Source organism: Euprymna scolopes, chromosome 36 (genome assembly GCF_053919585.1).
Source record: "Euprymna scolopes isolate OS-2025 chromosome 36, ASM5391958v1, whole genome shotgun sequence".
Lineage (NCBI taxonomy): Eukaryota > Metazoa > Mollusca > Cephalopoda > Sepiida > Sepiolidae > Euprymna > Euprymna scolopes.
Genome location: NC_136517.1, coordinates 35211616 through 35229585, shown reverse-complemented (window position 1 = coordinate 35229585; position 17970 = coordinate 35211616). Strand labels below are relative to the sequence as shown.

Below are 17970 nucleotides of genomic sequence, written 5' to 3'. Positions count from 1 at the left end.
CCTCGCCTGCTGGACGTGCGATACGTCATCCAAAATGCAGAGCCGCCGTAACACAGGGAGAGACGAAAAGTGCTTCTTGCGATCCTGGCCATGAACAGAATGGTGATATGGAGTTCAAGAGTGCAAGAGAAGTGCGGGATTGAATCTTTTGCTGATCAGGATCTAGCCCCTTTCTTCAAGCACCAGCTGAAGGTAAAAGATCAGATTTTATAGGAACAGATTATACTCCGAGGCCGTTGACCGAAGATGGATAAAGATTGTGTGTGTGTTTGTACAGGTGCCAAGTTGGAGTTATGTTGGCATACACGGTTCAGATCCTGCTGGACTCCAGACCCCTAAAACAAGTGTTTAGACTAAGTTCTTAGCTAGCCTGGCCACCTCCATCCCTGATAGGAAACCTCCAAGATACCCACACCTCGATCTTTTCTTTTTTATCCCTGCTACCCCAATGAGCAATCTTGGAGAACATTCACAGACCCCCCCCCCCCAACCCCAGTTTCTTTGATCCTACCTAGAATATCAGCCCCATATAGGGAGCGACTTGTTTGTTTGGCCAACATCAAGCGTTCTACCACCTAGAGAGGGTTGGGAGGGTCTTACTAACATTTTGATTTTACTTTTTTTGAACTCCCCCCCCCCCGCTCATTCCAAGCCAATGAAATAAATTAAATAAGACTTTTTATAAAATTTTATGTTTACAAATTTATTTTATTGCTTATAATAAACAAACAAAAAACATGCCCCCCTCCACACACACAATATGATTTAAGAATCTTAGGTAGGAAGACCTCCTGCTGTGCTTGAGGTATTGTGGTGAATGAGAACGAGGATGACCATAGGCACCCTCCTCCCCAAATTTTGAGTGGCATTGTGTCTAATTTTTTGTTTATTTCTGTTTTGGTTGTAAACTTTCAGAGTGAATTAAAAAAATATATATATAGCTCGAAGTGTAGTATCTTTTCTTCAAATGCTGTACTTCAATTTCTTGTTCTGTCAGTGGAGAAATCCTTCACGACTGAGACAATTTTTAATCTTTGTTCCTTTCTCCATGTTAAAAAACGACCCCCATGTCTGACTCTGTTGTAAATAGGAACTAATGGGGGGAAGTTTACTGGTCAAATGCTGTTGTAAGCTTCTGTCCAATATAAGTGTTAATAATTATATTTATCCCAACCAAAAATAAAAAGGCACGATACTCCAGCAAAGAGTAGAGCTTAATATATTAATAAAATAAATTTTTACATGTAAATCTCCAGTTTAGTCTTTATGCTTATATATATATATATATATACATATACATACATTAGTGTTGGGACGATTAATCGGAAGTGGAAAAATCGGAATATTTTGAGGGCATCGGAATCAGTAATATTTGTACTGATTTTCCAATGCCAAAACGATTCTTTCAATTGTCTTATTTTTTTTATTTTTTATTTATTTATTTTTTTTTTATTTAAGGCTAAATCTTCCATTGTTGGTAATAATGATAAAATAACAAGTATTTATTGATTTTAAACCCCCAGCGAAGCTAAAATCGATTGCTCATTCCCCACAAGTATATTTTTACATTTAGGAAAATATTTGCACATTTAACATGTGTGTTTTTACGGTAATCAGAGAAAAAAATACAACTATATAGTTAAATATTTAGAAATTTATAAAGAATCAGAATCGGTAATTTAATATGGAATCGGTAATTGTATTGGAATTGGGAAAAATATTGGAATCGTCCCATCACTAATAATATATATATATATATATATATATATATATATATATATATATATAATTATTGCTATAGCCAAATGAGCCCAAAATGAGGGCGAAACTCAAGACTTGGACTTTTGGTTTGTTGGCTGTCATGACTCTTGTAAGCTGCGACGTTTTGGCTGTAGAAATAATTATATATAATCTCTATAATTCTGAAAATTATATACACACACACAGAAGGAAAAAGGGGGAAAAACGACAATATAAAGATATATACTAATGTATATAAATTTAATCGTTCATTAAGTACAGGTACAGGATATATATGCTCTTTATACTTAGGTATAACATATCACTAACCCCATTACATACCACTTATTTTCATTATGTGATAATGCTACTTTTGTCGTATACCACCTTAATCACTTTAGTTCTCCAAATTTCTCCCTCCACATTTATACTGTTTTACTCTCTACATTGGACACCCCATTATTTCGTTCCTAATGTACTTATTGCTAGACGTCACATTTCTAATCTGTTACATAGCACTTCCTCTCCTCTTCTAATGAGAAGCATTAGGCTTCGAAATACCTATTGTCATTTTTTCCCCTTTTCTTCTGTTTATAAGCTCCATCTCATTTGTTGAAACCTTGTATTATCCCGATGTTTCTTTTTAAAGAATCTCTCATTCTTCTGGGTTCCCTCCATATATAAATAGTGAGAGAGTGTGTGTTTGTGTGTGTGTGTGTGTGTGTGTGAGGACCACTCTCAACCTACATGCTCAACACATTTTTGATCTACAAACTTGAAATTTGGTATATAGAGTATTCAGACATGTGGAAAACTTTTTAATCAGTTTTCATCCGGAAAAAAAGGGCTGCTAAGGTGTCAGAATTGAAAAATTGGTACTTGGGGAGGTCATCGGATTTTTATTTGTTTGTCAACTGTTTCATGACTACACATGTGCGGTCGTGAAACATGACAACTTTCTTATGTTAAGTATAAGTAGGTTTGAAAGCACATTTTGAAGATTGTGGAAAGCTGGTCTAATGGATATCGTACTTGATTCACTGCCTTTAGGTTTTGGTTTGATTTTGTGAAAATAATACTAAAGATGAGAACAGTAGTCCGAAGAATCCAAATAATATGCATAATCAATCCTCATCTCAAAAATTCAGAAACATAATCTTTTTTTGTTTTAGTTTTGTCATTTTTATGCCATAGATTTCGTGTTTCATCTGGTTGATTAAAATGTTGTGTGTTGTTGCCGTTGACATTAGTAACTTGGTGTTTGATTAGCTTAATTGCAGGAATTGGGGATTTACATTTTTTTTTTTTTTTTTTTTTTTTTTTCCATAAAAAAAAAATGCATTGCTGTTGCGCATTATCTATTCACTTTATTATTCCGATTTTGACAAGAACATTTATTGAAACTTTTTCCGTCTACTTGCAGAGTTGAGCTTTATGACCGGCAATGAGTTGCATGATATAGATGTCTACAACCTAAATGTGGACAGTGACGACGAGCAGGGGGAGGACGAAGAAGAAGGAGGTAGCGGCAACCGCAGCGCCAGCGACAGCGTGGTTACCGACGACAACGACGACTGTGATACTGACAGTATCGCTGAGGCACAGGAACGTCTCCTTGCCAGTGACGATCACCAGAATAAGAGAAAGGAACTACTAGAGGGAGGAGAAGACGACAACAATAACAACAACAACTATAATTATAATATAACAAACGGATTCAACAGTTGTGACACCAGCCCCAGTCATCAGGGCGATATGTCACTGAAAGAGAACCGAAACCAGATGCCTGTGACAGTGTTTCGGAGCAAGTCTTTTGCAGGCATGGTCAATGCACGGCCACGGTCTGCCCCCGGCACGCCTGTGCTGGGAGAGACACTGCGCAGAAGCCCCCGTGTCTATACACAGCCTCCACAAAGATCTAAGCGGTTGGGCATTGGCAGTCACAAGCCTCCAAAGATTCCAAAATTACCTCAACCCACCCGTGCAGTTCTTATGTTTGAAAGCGTCAAAAAGGGGATTCGGTAAGGACCTTTTTACTTTTTTTAACATTTTTGTGTTTTGTGTTGGCGATCTTTTAAACCAAAGCATTTCATGTGAAAACATTATGACATACTTATATGTCATGACGAAATTAGTATAAATTCCAAAAATTCTGAAAAATGATCCAGTAGAAAGATAATTACAAGTAAAAATATGACTTATTGAATTATCGAGTTTTGTCGTAGAAGAGCTGTGCAAACAATTCAGTATGACAACCTGACCTATCTCCCTTGACTTGAACTGACTTAATTTAATGGGCCGTCATTTTTTAAACACGTAATTGCGAAAGATTCCACTTTTTATGTCCCACTTAAGATAAACTGCTATCAAAGGCACTCGGCTATTAAATATGAATATTAATTATATATATATACAGAATTACTCTGAAATAACATGATTCCTGTGAATGGTAAGCCATGAAAAATAATTCAGTAGAAAAATAATTACAAATAAACATAGAATTTATCGAATTATCGAGTTTTATTGAATGTTTTAATGTAGAAGAGTTGTGCAACCAATTCTGCATGAGAAATGGAGATAACCTTTGACTTAAGGGGTCACCATCTTTTAAACATAATATCTGGGAACATAATTGTTGCTGATTGTTTTTTTTTCATTTAAAATACTTTTAACACATCTATGGGATCATTATTCATAATTTTTTAAAATTTATATTAATTGCACCATGATACATAAACATGTAAACAAATCTTTTTTTTTTTTCACTTTTTTTCTTTATCACTTTTTTTTTTCTTTTTCACGATTTTTTTTATCACTTTTTTTTTTCACCTTTCTATTTTCCTACAGCTTGTAAGATCTTTTCAGATGTACCCATACAATATTTTATGCAAACGGTCAATAACTAATGGCAGTTGATAGGGACCTGATGCATAAACAACTAACTATGCAACCTTGGATTCTTCAAACTACTATTCTCATCATGGTTATTTTAACGTTTTGGCCAATATAACCTACAACTTTCATATGCATGTTTTTAAACTTGTAAATCTTTTTGTCAGACTTTGGAAACATATATAGAATTTTGAACTGAACCTTTCATTTGTGCTCAAGAAAATAAAAAACCGAACAACTAGTCCTGACAGAAAGAAAACTCTACTGGAGCAAGATATGGGAAGAGCAAAAACATCACAATAGAAATGTCGAATAGCTGAAAGATATGAAAGAATAGTTACAGAAAATCAAAGAAAGGACAGTGAATGAAATCAGCAAGGAAATCCTCAAGACAACCCTACAAAAAATGCCAAACTGGAGCGCACCAGGCCACAGCTGGTTCAAAAAATTCACAACACTACATGGAAGGCTAATTGAAAACCTGAAAAGATGTATGTACATAACAGACGTGCTATAATGGATGACCAAAGGTAAAACCACACTAATACAAAAAGACACAGAAAAGGGAACTGTCCATAGCAACTATAGAGCTATAACTTGCTTACCAACCATGTAGAAAACTTTAATAGCATGACTTGGAGAACAAATTTACCACTCCCTTAATAATTGTGGAGTACTTCCTGAGGAACAGAAAGGATGTCTAAAAGGAAAAAGAGAGACTTCTCATCTACTACAGGGCTCTATGGACAAATTTATCTTTAGTTGACCTTTGACAACTAAATATTTTCCTTTACTAGCCAAATAGAAAAGTTACTAGCCAAACCCACATGATTTTTAGAATATGACATCTTCGTTCTGTGACGAGTATGTACATTATAAAGATTTTTCTGTGTGTTTTTTTTTTTTTAATGAGTGTAATTCTAAATATACAACAAATTTTATGTTGATACTTGAAGGTATAGACATTCTAATTTCTTCAGATGTTTTTTTTAAACAGCCTTCGTTAAAAAAAAGAAGAGTATATTGTTCTATTAAACTTTTATTGTTTAAATAATTTAACTTTTATTAAAAAAAAAAGTTGAAAAGATATTTTTCACTCAGTAGTGAACTTTAGAAGATTGTCAGTGAAGGAAATACAATCGCCAAAAGATAAACATTTCATTATTTCTAGTCGTCACTGTGAAAAATCACTCGCAAATCTAACTGTTTCACTTGCAATGTAGAGCCCTGTACTATACATAGACTAAAAGATCCTGAAGAAGATTAAATTAGAAAAAAGTATATATCCATGGCATAGATCAACTACAATAATGTGTATTACAAGATCCATATGACATGGATAATAGAATGCTTGAGAATGTACAAAATACAGACAGGATCATCAATTTGATTGGAAAAGCAATGAGAACATAGAAACTTTAACTGACAGCTGATGGACAATAACTTAGATAAAATACAAATAGGTATTTTGCAAGAAGATTCCCTATCATCACTACTGTTCATCATAGCCATGATACCTCTTAACAATATGCTAAGGAAATGCCGAGCCAGATACAAGTTTAATAATACAGATGAGAGAATGAACCACCTAATGTACATGGACGGCCTGAAACTTTTCGCAAGAAACAAAAAGGAACTAGACGCTAATAAACATGACCAGAATCCTTAGTCAGGATATTCAAATGGAATTTGGAATGGAAAAGTGCACACTGCCAGTTATGAAAAGGGGAAAACTGGAAGTAATGGAAGGTATGAAACTACCCAACCAAGCAGAGATGAGAGCATTAGGTGAACAGAATGCCTACAAATATTCAGAAGTTTTGAAAGGCAGACATCAAATCGACACAAATAAAAGAAATTTGGTAAAGAATACCTAATAAGAACAAGAAAACTTTTAGAAACAAAATTATATATTGTAGGAATCCAATGAAATATATAAACGCATGGGCAGTATCACTAGTAAGATACTGTGGACCATTTATAGGCTGAACCAAAGAACTGAGGCATATTGACCAGAAAAACAGGAAACTTATGACTATGCACAAAGGATGATTCTGACTGATTCTACATGAAATGGAAAATTAGAGAAAGAGGATTAATTTGTATAGTAGACTGTGTGAATGACATAAAAAAGAATGATGAAAATACATAATGCAGAACACAAAAAGACTAATCACTGCAACAAGAGACTCTGCCAAAATGGACAAGGCAGAGAATTGGAGGCAAAGAACAAGAAAAATATGAAGAGAAAAATCTTCAAGGATGATTAGTAAGCATGACAAAAGATAAGACTCATAAGAACATTTGGACATGGGTATGAAAAGGACACTTAAACAGAGAAACTGAATCACTAACAGCCACACAAGATAACCAGATAAGTGAAGATTGAGCAGACACAAGAAAACAGCAAATGCAGACAAAGAAACAAAACAATTAACCACATAATTGAATACAGCACACTAGCCCAAAAAGAATATAAAAATGGACACAATCAAGTGGGGAAGGCAATGCACTAGGAACTATGCAAACAACTACATCTTGAGTACTCAAAATCCAATGGGACATGGACGTACAAACAGATAAACCCATCCAAGCAAGACGACCAGATATCATAATAGCTAACAAGATGGAAAAGTTCTACCAGATCATAGATTTTGCCATTCCAACAGACCACAGGATGAATGTCAAGGAGACGGAGAAGCGAAGCAAATACACAAAACTGACCAAGGAGCTGAAAGGGATCTGAAAGATGAAGAAAGCCATGTTAACACCAATAATAGTGGGAGCACTACGGACAATTCTGTAAAACTTTAAAAAAAAAAAAAAAAAAAAATTTTTTTTAAATGGAAGAAATTGGATTCACAGGAAAGGCTAAGATGCAGTAGATAACAATAATGAAAACAGCTAAAATATTAAGGAAAAGCCTTGATGCACATGAGCTACAAATGCTAAATGGTGATATAGAAACTAAAACAGAAGTAAAACAAAGAGAAACATCACATATAATTGTAAGTTACCCCCCACATCCCCATTTTTTTTTTAATTGTAATGTCAGCATCAACTTGCACCAAATCAAATAGTGAAGACTCAAGGAGGATCGAAAGACTGATGAGTGAAAGCACTAACCAGACCTCGATTGGATAAGTGTGAAAATGACTGGGATCTTGTGAAGGCCAATAGTTATTGCCAATAAACGGTTGTTGTGATAAAACAAATGCATCTGCAAATGTTAGTGAAAAAGGTGGAGCATACTGGAAATACGGGAAATTTGTTGTCACCCATTTTCCAGGGAACATCATAGGTAGTTGGCAAAGAGAAATTATGGTCTGTAGTACAAAAAAAAAAACTGAATTCAACAGTAAAATCCTCCTCTATTATCTCCCTTTATCCCCCCTCTCCTGTTTCCACTTATCCCCTCTCTCCTATCTCATATTATCCTTATATCTTGTTCCTCCTCTCTTCCCCCTCTCCCTCCCGTATCCTCTTCTTTTCCCACTCTCCCTCCCGTATCCTCTTCTTTTCCCCCTCTCCCTCGCGTATCCTCTTCTTTTCCCCCTCTCCCTCCCATATCCTCTTCTTTTCCCCCTCTCCCTCCCGTATCCTCTTCTTTTCCCCCTCTCCTCTTCTTTTCCCTCTCTCTCTCCCTTATCCTCTTCTCTTCCCTCATCCTCTTCTTTTCTCTCTCTCCTTCCCTCATCCTCTTCTCTTCCCTCTCTCCTTCCCTCATCCTCTTCTCTTCCCTCTCTCCTTCCCTCATCCTCTTCTCTTCCCTCTCTCCTTCCCTCATCCTCTTCTCTTCCCTCTCTCCTTCCCTCATCCTCTTCTCTTCCCTCTCTCCTTCCCTCATCCTCTTCTCTTCCCTCTCTCCTTCCCTTATCCTCTTCTCTTCCCACTCTCCCTCCCTTATCCTCTTCTCTTCCCTCATCCTCTTCTCTTCCCACTCTCCCTCCCTTATCCTCTTCACTTCCCTCTCTCTCATCCTGTTTTCTTCTCTTCCCCCTCTCTCTCTTATCCTCTTCTCTTCCCCCCCTCTCTCTTATCCTCTTCTCTTCCCCTTTCTCTCTCTCTTATCCTCTTCTCTTCCCTCTCTCTCTCTCTTATCCTCTTCTCTTCCCCCTGTCTCTCTTATCCTCTTCTCTTCCCCCTGTCTCTCTTATCCTCTTCTCTTCCCCCTCTCTCTCTTATCCTCTTCTCTTCCCCCTCTCTCTCTTATCCTGTTTTCTTCTCTTCCCCCCTCTCTCTTATTCTCTTCTCTTCCCCCCCTCTCTCTCTTATCCTCTTTTCTTCCCCCTCTCTCTCGCTTATCCTCTTCCCTTCCCCCTCTCTCTCTCTTATCCTCTTCTCTTCCCCTCTCTCTCTTATCCTCTTCTCTTCCCCCCTCTCTCTCTTATCTTCTTCTCTTCCCCCTCTCTCTCTTATCCTCTTCTCTTCCCCCTCTCTCTCTCTTATCCTCTTCTCTTCCCCCCTCTCTCTCTTATCCTCTTCTCTTCCCCCCTCTCTCTCTTATCCTCTTCTCTCCCCCCTCTCTCTCTTATCCTCTTCTCTCCCCCCTCTCTCTCTTATCCTCTCCTCTTCCCCCTCTCTCTCTCTTATCCTCTCCTCTTCCCCCTCTCTCTCTTATCCTCTCCTCTTCCCCCTTTCTCTCTTATCCTCTCCTCTTCCCCCTCTCTCTCTTATCCTCTTCCCCCTCTCTCTCACTCTTATGCTCTTCCCCCTCTCTCTTTCTTATCCTCTTCCTCCTCTCTCTCTCTTATCCTCTTCCCCCTCTCTCTCTCTTATCCTCTTCTATTCCCCCCTCTCTCTCTCTCTCTTATCCTCTCTCCCCTCTTATCCTCATCTCTCCCCCTCTCTTATCCTCTCAACCTCTCTCTCTCTCTTATTCTCTTCTCTTCTCCCTCTCTCTCTCTTATTCTCTTCTCTTCCCCCTCTCTCTCTCTCTCTCTTATTCTCTTCTCTTCCCACCTCTCTCTCTCTCTTATCCTCTTCTCTTCCTACCCTCTCTCTCTCTCTCATTCTCTTCTCTTCCCACCTCTCTCTCTCATTCTCTTCTCTTCCCACCTCTCTCTCTCTTATCCTCTTCTCTTCCCCCCTCTCTCTCTCTCTTATCCTCTTCTCTTCCCCACTCTCTCTCTTATCCTCTTCTCTTCCCCCTCTCTCTCTTATCCTCTTCTCTTCCCCCTCTCCCTCTCTCATATCCTCTTCTCTTTCCCTCTCTCTCTTATCCTCTTCTTTTTCCCCCTCTCTCTTATCCTCTTCTTTTTCCCCCTCTCTCTTATCCTCTTCTTTTTCCCCCTCTCTCTTATCCTCTTCTCTTTCCCCCTCTCTCTTATCCTCTTCTCTTCCCCCTCTCTCCTTCTTATCCTCTTCTCTTCCTTCCCCCTCTCTCCTTCTTATCCTCTTCTCTTCCTTCCTCTCTCTCTCTCTTATCCTCTTCTCTTCACCCACCTCTCCCTCTCTTATCGTAGTTTTTTCTCCTCTTCATTCTCTCACCCCCTCTTCCCCACTTCGTCCCCTCTTCCCCTACTCTCACCTTTTTTCTGATCAACTCATAATTTTTCTCCTATATTTTTTTTTTTACTCTCCTTTCGATTAGTTTCATACCCCCCCCCACTCTCTATCTGTCATTTACTCATCACCTCACGTCACCATTGAAAATAAAATCCTTCTCTTTTTAAATCCCTTCCCCACACCTTCCTCTTCAGCATTTACTTTTTTACCATTTTATCTTTTCTATATTTTGAGCACATTGATTTTTGTAAAGGGTCAGAATATTCGTGGATGGTCAATGTTGCCGCTACAGGAAATCAAAGCTTCACAAAATCGACCATGGGGTTTTTTTTTGGGGGGGGGGGTAACGTTTCATTTCTTTTTTTTTTTTTTTTTTTTTCAATGCTTTAATTCGTGTATTATTTATTTATTGATTAACCCTCCAAGGTAATAAAAAAAACATTTTTTAAGCTTCAAAGGGTTATTTTAGAGAGTGAAAAGAAGGCGATTTTGTTTGCTCAGAAAAGGATTCAAAAATAAAAAAATCTTTTGTTACCAAATGGTTGTGCAAAAGTACAAATAGCCTAAACACGTTTTGTAACTTATGATAATTTTTCGAATATGGAACTGACCTTAAAAACTAATTCTTTGTTAGAGTCAACAAAATATGAGGAGGGGGGGTGCAATTGTTGTTTTTAAGTATCATTCTTAATGATGATTTTGTTGGCATTCGTCTACCCCCCCCCCATATCTTTCAGTTAAGAACTCTTCCTAGAAGGATAGCAGGTACTTAAAGGAGATACCACGGAAAGATTGCCAACATCCCTCACTGAAAACCTTTCTGTGAAAGAAACTACGTTCGAACTTGGCCCACCAAGCTTGTCAGCCTGTGTAGTTCCTATATACAATGCTTCCCCATGGGACAGAGTTAGACACCAGGGTCGTTTTTTAACGTGGAGAAAAGAAATAAAAATTGTCTCAGTCGTGAAGGTTTTCTCCTCCACTGACAGAGAACAAGAAATGGAAGTGCAGCATCTGAAGAACAGATACTACACTTTGATCTTGTCCCGAAGGCCAAAACCACTGAACCACCATCGCCTCCTTGCAACTGCTGTCATTAAGTAAATCGAAATTTAACACATTGTTACTGTGGTATTTTAGATTAATTGCGACCTTCGTAATAATATAAACATCTTTTTATATTTAAAAAAAAAAGATAGTGAAAAACAAAAAAAGAAAAATTATCTAAATATCCTAAATTCTAATTTCAGAGAATTCATAGCAGCCACTCAAGATGATATTGTTCAATTGAAAAGTCGAGATGCGAACACATCCACAGCTCAGGTGAGTAATATATGTCTTTTGCGACAAAAGAATAAAAATAAAATTTTTACAAGAATTTTTACATAGTTTTCAAAGGTTAAAAAGCTTCGAAGACACACACACATATATACACATATAAAAATAAAATAAATATTGACAATTATTTTTATATCTATAGTCACTATTGTTTCATGCTTATGCAATGTTGAAGTGATAATTACTGCTGGTTGGGAGATTCAAACTCAGTCACAAAGTCACTCTTTGTGAGTTAGCATTTTTCCTCCAAGCCACCGGCAATTAACACAAGAATTGAAGGGAATTGCATACTTATAAATGCTATGCCAGTGGGCATTCACAGTAACAACTGAGAGAGAATATTTAGCAACAGGAAGTCAGAATATCACACACACACACACACACACACACACACACACACACACAGCATATATGTATTGTCTGTTCTGTCATAGAATCTAATTGTATATTTGAATATATTTTTGTTTTCTTTCACCATTTTAACCGATACAAGAGAAGTAGAAAACAGTTATCTTTGTTTTGAAATCTTTTTTTTTTTTTTTTTAAAGAAATATTAAAAAATGTGAAAATAACGATTAGTTCAGCAGACATTAAAACCAAACAAAATGTAGATAAGAGAAGTGTAGCAATAAAAAAGTGACCCTTGTTTTCATACAAACAAATAGAAGTTGATTTCGGTTCTTTTATGGATTAGAATAAGGAAGTGGTGTGTTTCATTTAATCCTGTTTAGACTTAGCTATTGTCCTTCAATTGCAGGCGTGACCCTTTTCTTCCTGAGATTCTTATAGATGGCTCCCCCAAAATCCAGAGATTTAGGGCATTCCTGTAATGATATCGTCCCTGTTGATTGCGATGTGATGCTAGTTCTGTGCAGAACTAGGAAGTTCACCCTCCCAGGCTTTGCCTTCTCCCTTTGAGAAGGAGTTATTTTATTGCTAATCACCTGAGGCACCCTTATCAGGGAATGCAGGCACATTTTGCAGGTCAGAGTGTCCCGCCTTCCGTATTTCTAGAAATATGGCACAATCACGTTGACACACCGGTTCCTGTCGGATCACCAAAGTTAAGCAACGATGAGCCTGGCCAGTACCAGATGGGTGACCATTTGGGAAGGTGAAGCGCTATATGTATCGTGAGGTAAGATACCAGGTTGGGAAACTGGCATGGTTTATCCTTCTCTCAAGGGTAGATGGGCCTCTAATCCATGGTAGGCAACCCATCTAGTGATGGCGTCACGATAAAAATACCCTTGATAGCCCTGGCAAAGCATCAAGTATTCAGCTACGGACAAGAGTTGAATTACAATAACTCGTGTAGTGAGTTCAATCTCAGCTGCGGCCACATGTTATGTATTTTTAGGTTCTTCCTTGTGGACACTGATTTCTCAATCCCATTTTCCGACCCTGGTGTCTAAATTCTTGCAGTGGGAGATAACTAAATACCTTCTTATGGATGGCTCTGCTTTCAATGAAGAATCGACTCTAGAACTTCCTGGTCTTTCTTTCTCATCAAATCTTTCTTGGAGTCCACATATTACATCCATTGCTCTTTCTGCTTCCTATAAAATCAATTCTCTCTATCATTCTAATCACCTGCAGCTATTCTCTATCTCTACAAATCTATAATCAGACCATGTATGGAGTACTGTTGTCATATTTGGATTGGCGAATCTATTTCTCATTTGAAGGTTCTTGAAAGAGTGCAAAAACATATCTGTAATTTGATTGGCCCTACTCTTCTTCACTGGCACCTCTCACAGACTTAATGTTGCTAGTCTCAGTCTTTTCTACAAATACTTTTATGGCATATGTTCCTCAGAATTGTCTGATCTATTCCCTGCTTCCTTTGTTCCAGTTCATTTGACTCGTTGGTCTAGAGGTCTTCATTAATTCATTGTTTTAGTACCTCATTGTTATACAGCTTCATATCCCAGTAGCTTCTTTCCAAGGCGTGCAAGGTTGTGGAACTCTCTTCCTGCTCACTGTTTTCCTACAGCCTTGGTCTTTTCAAAACTAAGGTCAATAGGCATCTTCTGTCTTTCATTCTTGTGAGCTCTTTACGTCTAGTGGCTTCATGTCTTGTCTTGAGCGATTTCCATGAAAGAAAAATTGGATAAGTAACAAATGCAAGAGTAGTGTTACAAAAAGCGGACATGTTTATAAGAAATGTAATACATGATATAAGCAATATTAAAAAATGTTAAAAAGAAATATCACCAGTTGAAAACATTTTAGATGGTGGAGAATAAATTCTTGGGAAATATCAACTCCATGTGATCAGAAGTAGGACAACTTTATGTTAAACTTGTATACTCTGCTTAATTTAAATTGAAAAAGTCTATTTAAAAAAAATATATATATATATATATATGTGTGCGTGCGTGCGTTCGCATCATTACTGTTAAAAGATTAGACAAGTGCAATTGTTTTTTTTTTGTTAATAAACACATTTATTTATTTAAAAATTTGAATTTTCGACTCTTAAAAGTCTTCATCAGGAAAGTATTTTTTCTTCTTCTTTACCATGATACCATTTGGCTCAGTCTTTAGTTGTTGTCAAAGATCAAAATTTTAATGTCCAATTCAGCATATAGGTGCCAATCCAGCACGTGTGTTAAAGTAATTGAGAATCCACTGTTTATGAAGCACTGTGATGTTGAAATTCAAAGCATAACTGTTAAAAGACCAGACAAATGCAGAACACACACACACACACACACATTTATATATAACAATAATTATTCTTTTATACCTACAGACTAGTGTTTCATGTTTATGCAATCATCAATTTAGAGGGTAACAATTCCTGCCAATCATGAGGTTTGAACCCAGCCACAAAGCCATCTTTGGCTCCATTTGTTAAGCCTTTACCTCCTGTGCTACCAAACAATTGTTACGAGAATGAAGAGAATTAAACTATTATCTATATATATATATATATATATATATATATATATATATATATATATATATATATATATATAGAAAAGACAAAACTGCCGCACATGTTTTTGTATGTCGGGGGTTCTCGGGGGGGGGGGGATACTATTCTTTAGAACTTTTTATATACTCCCTAGATCGTAATATCTATGATTTGCAAAGAGACGGTGTCTGTAAATTTATTTTGATTGACTTTTATAAAATTCACCGTATTCCTTCCTCTCGCATATTTGTTCGTTTTTTTTTTTTTTGTATAAAAGCGAAACTGAATCGAAAATGAAGGCAGTTTCCCGGCCTTTCATGCCTGGACGTCCAGAAAGCAATCAGCTTGGATCAGTCTATGGGAAACCCTTCATATCAGACAATTGCTATTCATTTGGACACTCCCTTTTTGGGGGGAGCTGGTTTTCCTCAACATCGTGGGGAGAAACGAACGTTAGCTGAACTGGCCTCCAGCCAACGTTTGTTTCTGCAATTCAACTTTTCCATTGACCTCGCTAAATTTCAATGCTTTCCATTTCCTATGGCTTTGTAGTGTAGCGATATAAAAGTTCATGTTTTCTTTCACTTTCTTTTCCGCTTTGTGGGTTCGAGCCTCCCTCCCTACTAACACTTTTTTTTTTCTTTTTTTGTTCTTTCACTTTCTTTTCCACCTTTAGGTTCGTCATGGGTTCAAAACACTTTTTTTTGGGGGGGGGGGTTTACACCTACAAACACCTGGACAACATCGGGTACCCCCGCTAATCTATTATATAAATCTTAAATGTTGGTTTGTGTGTGTGCTTGTTTGTGTATGTCCACTAAAAACTTTTGTTCGCCATATTGGACAGGGTCGAAACTGGTACCATTTGAAAGAGCGATGTGTCTGACACATAATATATGAAAATTAAAAAAAAGATTAATTCTGCGATAGCCAACTGGACCATTTCTTGCAAGGAGGGTCAGTTTTCGCATTGCCATTTTTGCAAGTTACGCACGCGTTTTTTGCAAGGTCATGACGTCATAAGTCATCCTGATCCGATGGGCAGAAGAATTTGCCAGTAACGTTTTTCTCTTTCCCTCTTTTGTGTTTTATGTTCAAGCCTGTCTACCGCAGCTAATCTTTTTTTTTTTTCTGTGGTCACATGGGCACTCTCTGCTATTTTGATTGAAAGAAAAGTTGTTTTGATTCATTTATTTATTATTTTATGGGGAGGAGGGGGGAAATATCTGGTGAGGAAGTTCACCTTCTTCTTCCGTTATTTTATGGGGGTTGCTTAATATCTTTAGTATAGCAGCTGTGTCCAAACCGAACTTTTTGCTCACTCGGGCAATACTAGGTATCCATGCTAGTAATTAATAAAGGCACATTAAACAATCCAAAGTGTTCAAACGGTGGAAGTCATGAACGTTGACTACTTACTTTTATAATTCCCAGACAGTGCCCATCTTTGAGTATTCTTAAAGGGGCTTGATAATTATAATCTCTATATAAATAAAATGAACTCATTTTTTCCCGTCGGATTTTGACCTTAATAGGATTAAAAATCAAGATATTTCATGCAAATATAATATGCACAAACGGCAGAACAATATCTGAGGTGTGTTATAGGCTTATTATTTCTCAAATTCCTCGATAATCTTAGATTTCTATACTTTTTCTGCTGAGAAGTCACGGCCAAAATCGGTTAAGATCAATGGAAGTGGTAAAATATTTTCTCTCTAATAAATTCCTCCTCCCCCTGCCACCACTTAACACCGTTTGGGGATCGTTCACAAGGAACAGTTGAGAAGAGAACACCGGTTTGGCTTCGTAGTTCTTTCATGTGAACTTATTTAAAATCACTAAACTAAGCTGCAGTGCTCTGTGGCGTAGTGGTTAGCGTGCTGGACAATTCACATTATATTTTCACGTTCGCGCCGACCTACCGGAGTCGTTTTTTTTTTTTTTTTTTTTTTTCCCAAACAACTGGAATAGGCTTTTCTTGGTGGCCGAACTGTTAACGTTGCAGATGTTTTTTTTTTGTTTTTTTTTCACACTTTATTTTCCTACTTTTACTCATGACTCCGGGTTTGATCCTTCCTACTTACCTACCATAACATTTTTTAAAACTCCCCCCCCCCCCCGTCCCGGAAACAAACACTCGGGCAACGCCGGGTACCCCCCGCTAGTTAAATAATAAAGAGAGAAAGTGCCATGGTAATGAAACGGGGTTTCTCTCTTTTGAAACACTCATGTGTTTTTTACACCTTATTTCTTTTGAACAAAGGGATGTTATCCAAAATATCAAAGACACCAACCATCCCGGTCCCAATCAAAAGTAAGTTCCCATTTACTGATTTTATATGCGACTTCGAAAAGTAAATAGACGTACGCTATTTTACTATTCTACAAGATTTCCACCTGTTCGTCTATTTTGGTTCATTTCTCACATCTGTATCCCACATTGCTATAGTCTTCTAATATATTTATATTTTATTTACCAGCAATGCTTCAAGCAAACTACCTTTCCCTTATATATATATATATATATATATATATATATATATATATATATATATATATATTTAAAAATTTAAATGAGTTATATTTATTTTCTCAATCAGACAAATAATGCAGCCACTGCAAAACAAGGCAGCCACAAACCTATAATCAAGTTTCTCCCTCTTTTGGGGTTTCAAGTAGGACACATCCATACACAGGATTCAAAACCCGGCTCCTCTATATGTAAGCTAACAGCTCTACCAACTGAACTATTGTGCTATACACAAGAAAGTCAATAGACATGTCGAGAAATGCAGAAAGCTAGTGAATGGCTGATTATGGATAGAACCTATGTTTTAAACAAAGGGTATAGTCCTCCAACTGTCAGAACCGATGCCAAATCTCACAGTAGGACTTGGGTACTACCTATGGTATCATGTTTCTGAATTTTTGAGATGAGGATTGATAATTCTGATTATATAGACTACTGTTCTCATCTTGAATGTTACTTGCACAACTTTTCAGTCGATGCAACCTTTGACCTTCTTTAGCTGTATTTTATCGGACTCTTGAATCTTAAGACTTCTAGCTGGTCATGACTAATGGAATGAGAGAATGCTACCTCTGTGGATGAAATAAAGGGTTTCGTTGGGAATTCCGTGCAGATTTGTGAGTTCAGCAGAGAAATTCCAGAGTTCAACAAGTTACGTCTAAAGAAGATCGGAGGTTGCATCGGTCAAAACATTGTGCACATAATACTCAAGATGACGACAATAGTCCAAATAATCGATACCTCTGGTATCGTCCAACAACCTCGCGTATTAGTGACTCGGGTTTCAAATCCTGGATTTAGATGTATCCTACTGATGAGCCCAGAGGAGGGCAAAACTCAAGTATAGGGCTTCCTGTCTATGGCTGCCATGGTTTGTAATGGATATGTTGTTTCTCTGATTGTGGAAATAAATATATTAGTGCCTAATAGGTTGTAATTTAAAGATTATTTCCTTAAAATTAAAGAATAACGATTCTCGTGAAGTGTGTGGGTTGCGGCATATAAAAGTTGGACTCTTTTTTTTTTTTTTTTTTTT

At 37.2% G+C, this 17970-nt stretch overlaps 1 protein-coding gene across 4 annotated transcripts in view; it reads left to right on the top strand.

The window, feature by feature from the left end:
- LOC145260408 (rho family-interacting cell polarization regulator 2-like) overlaps window positions 1-17970 on the top strand; it is a 589420-nt gene that overhangs the window by 491508 nt on the left and 79942 nt on the right. For all 4 annotated transcript variants that reach the window (XM_080118387.1, XM_080118386.1, XM_080118384.1 and 1 more), the window contains exons 5-6: window positions 3164-3761; window positions 11391-11463. In XM_080118387.1, coding sequence (XP_079974513.1) covers window positions 3175-3761; window positions 11391-11463 — 660 coding nt within the window. In that variant the 5' untranslated portion in view covers window positions 3164-3174. The remainder of the gene's footprint in view (window positions 1-3163; window positions 3762-11390; window positions 11464-17970) is intronic.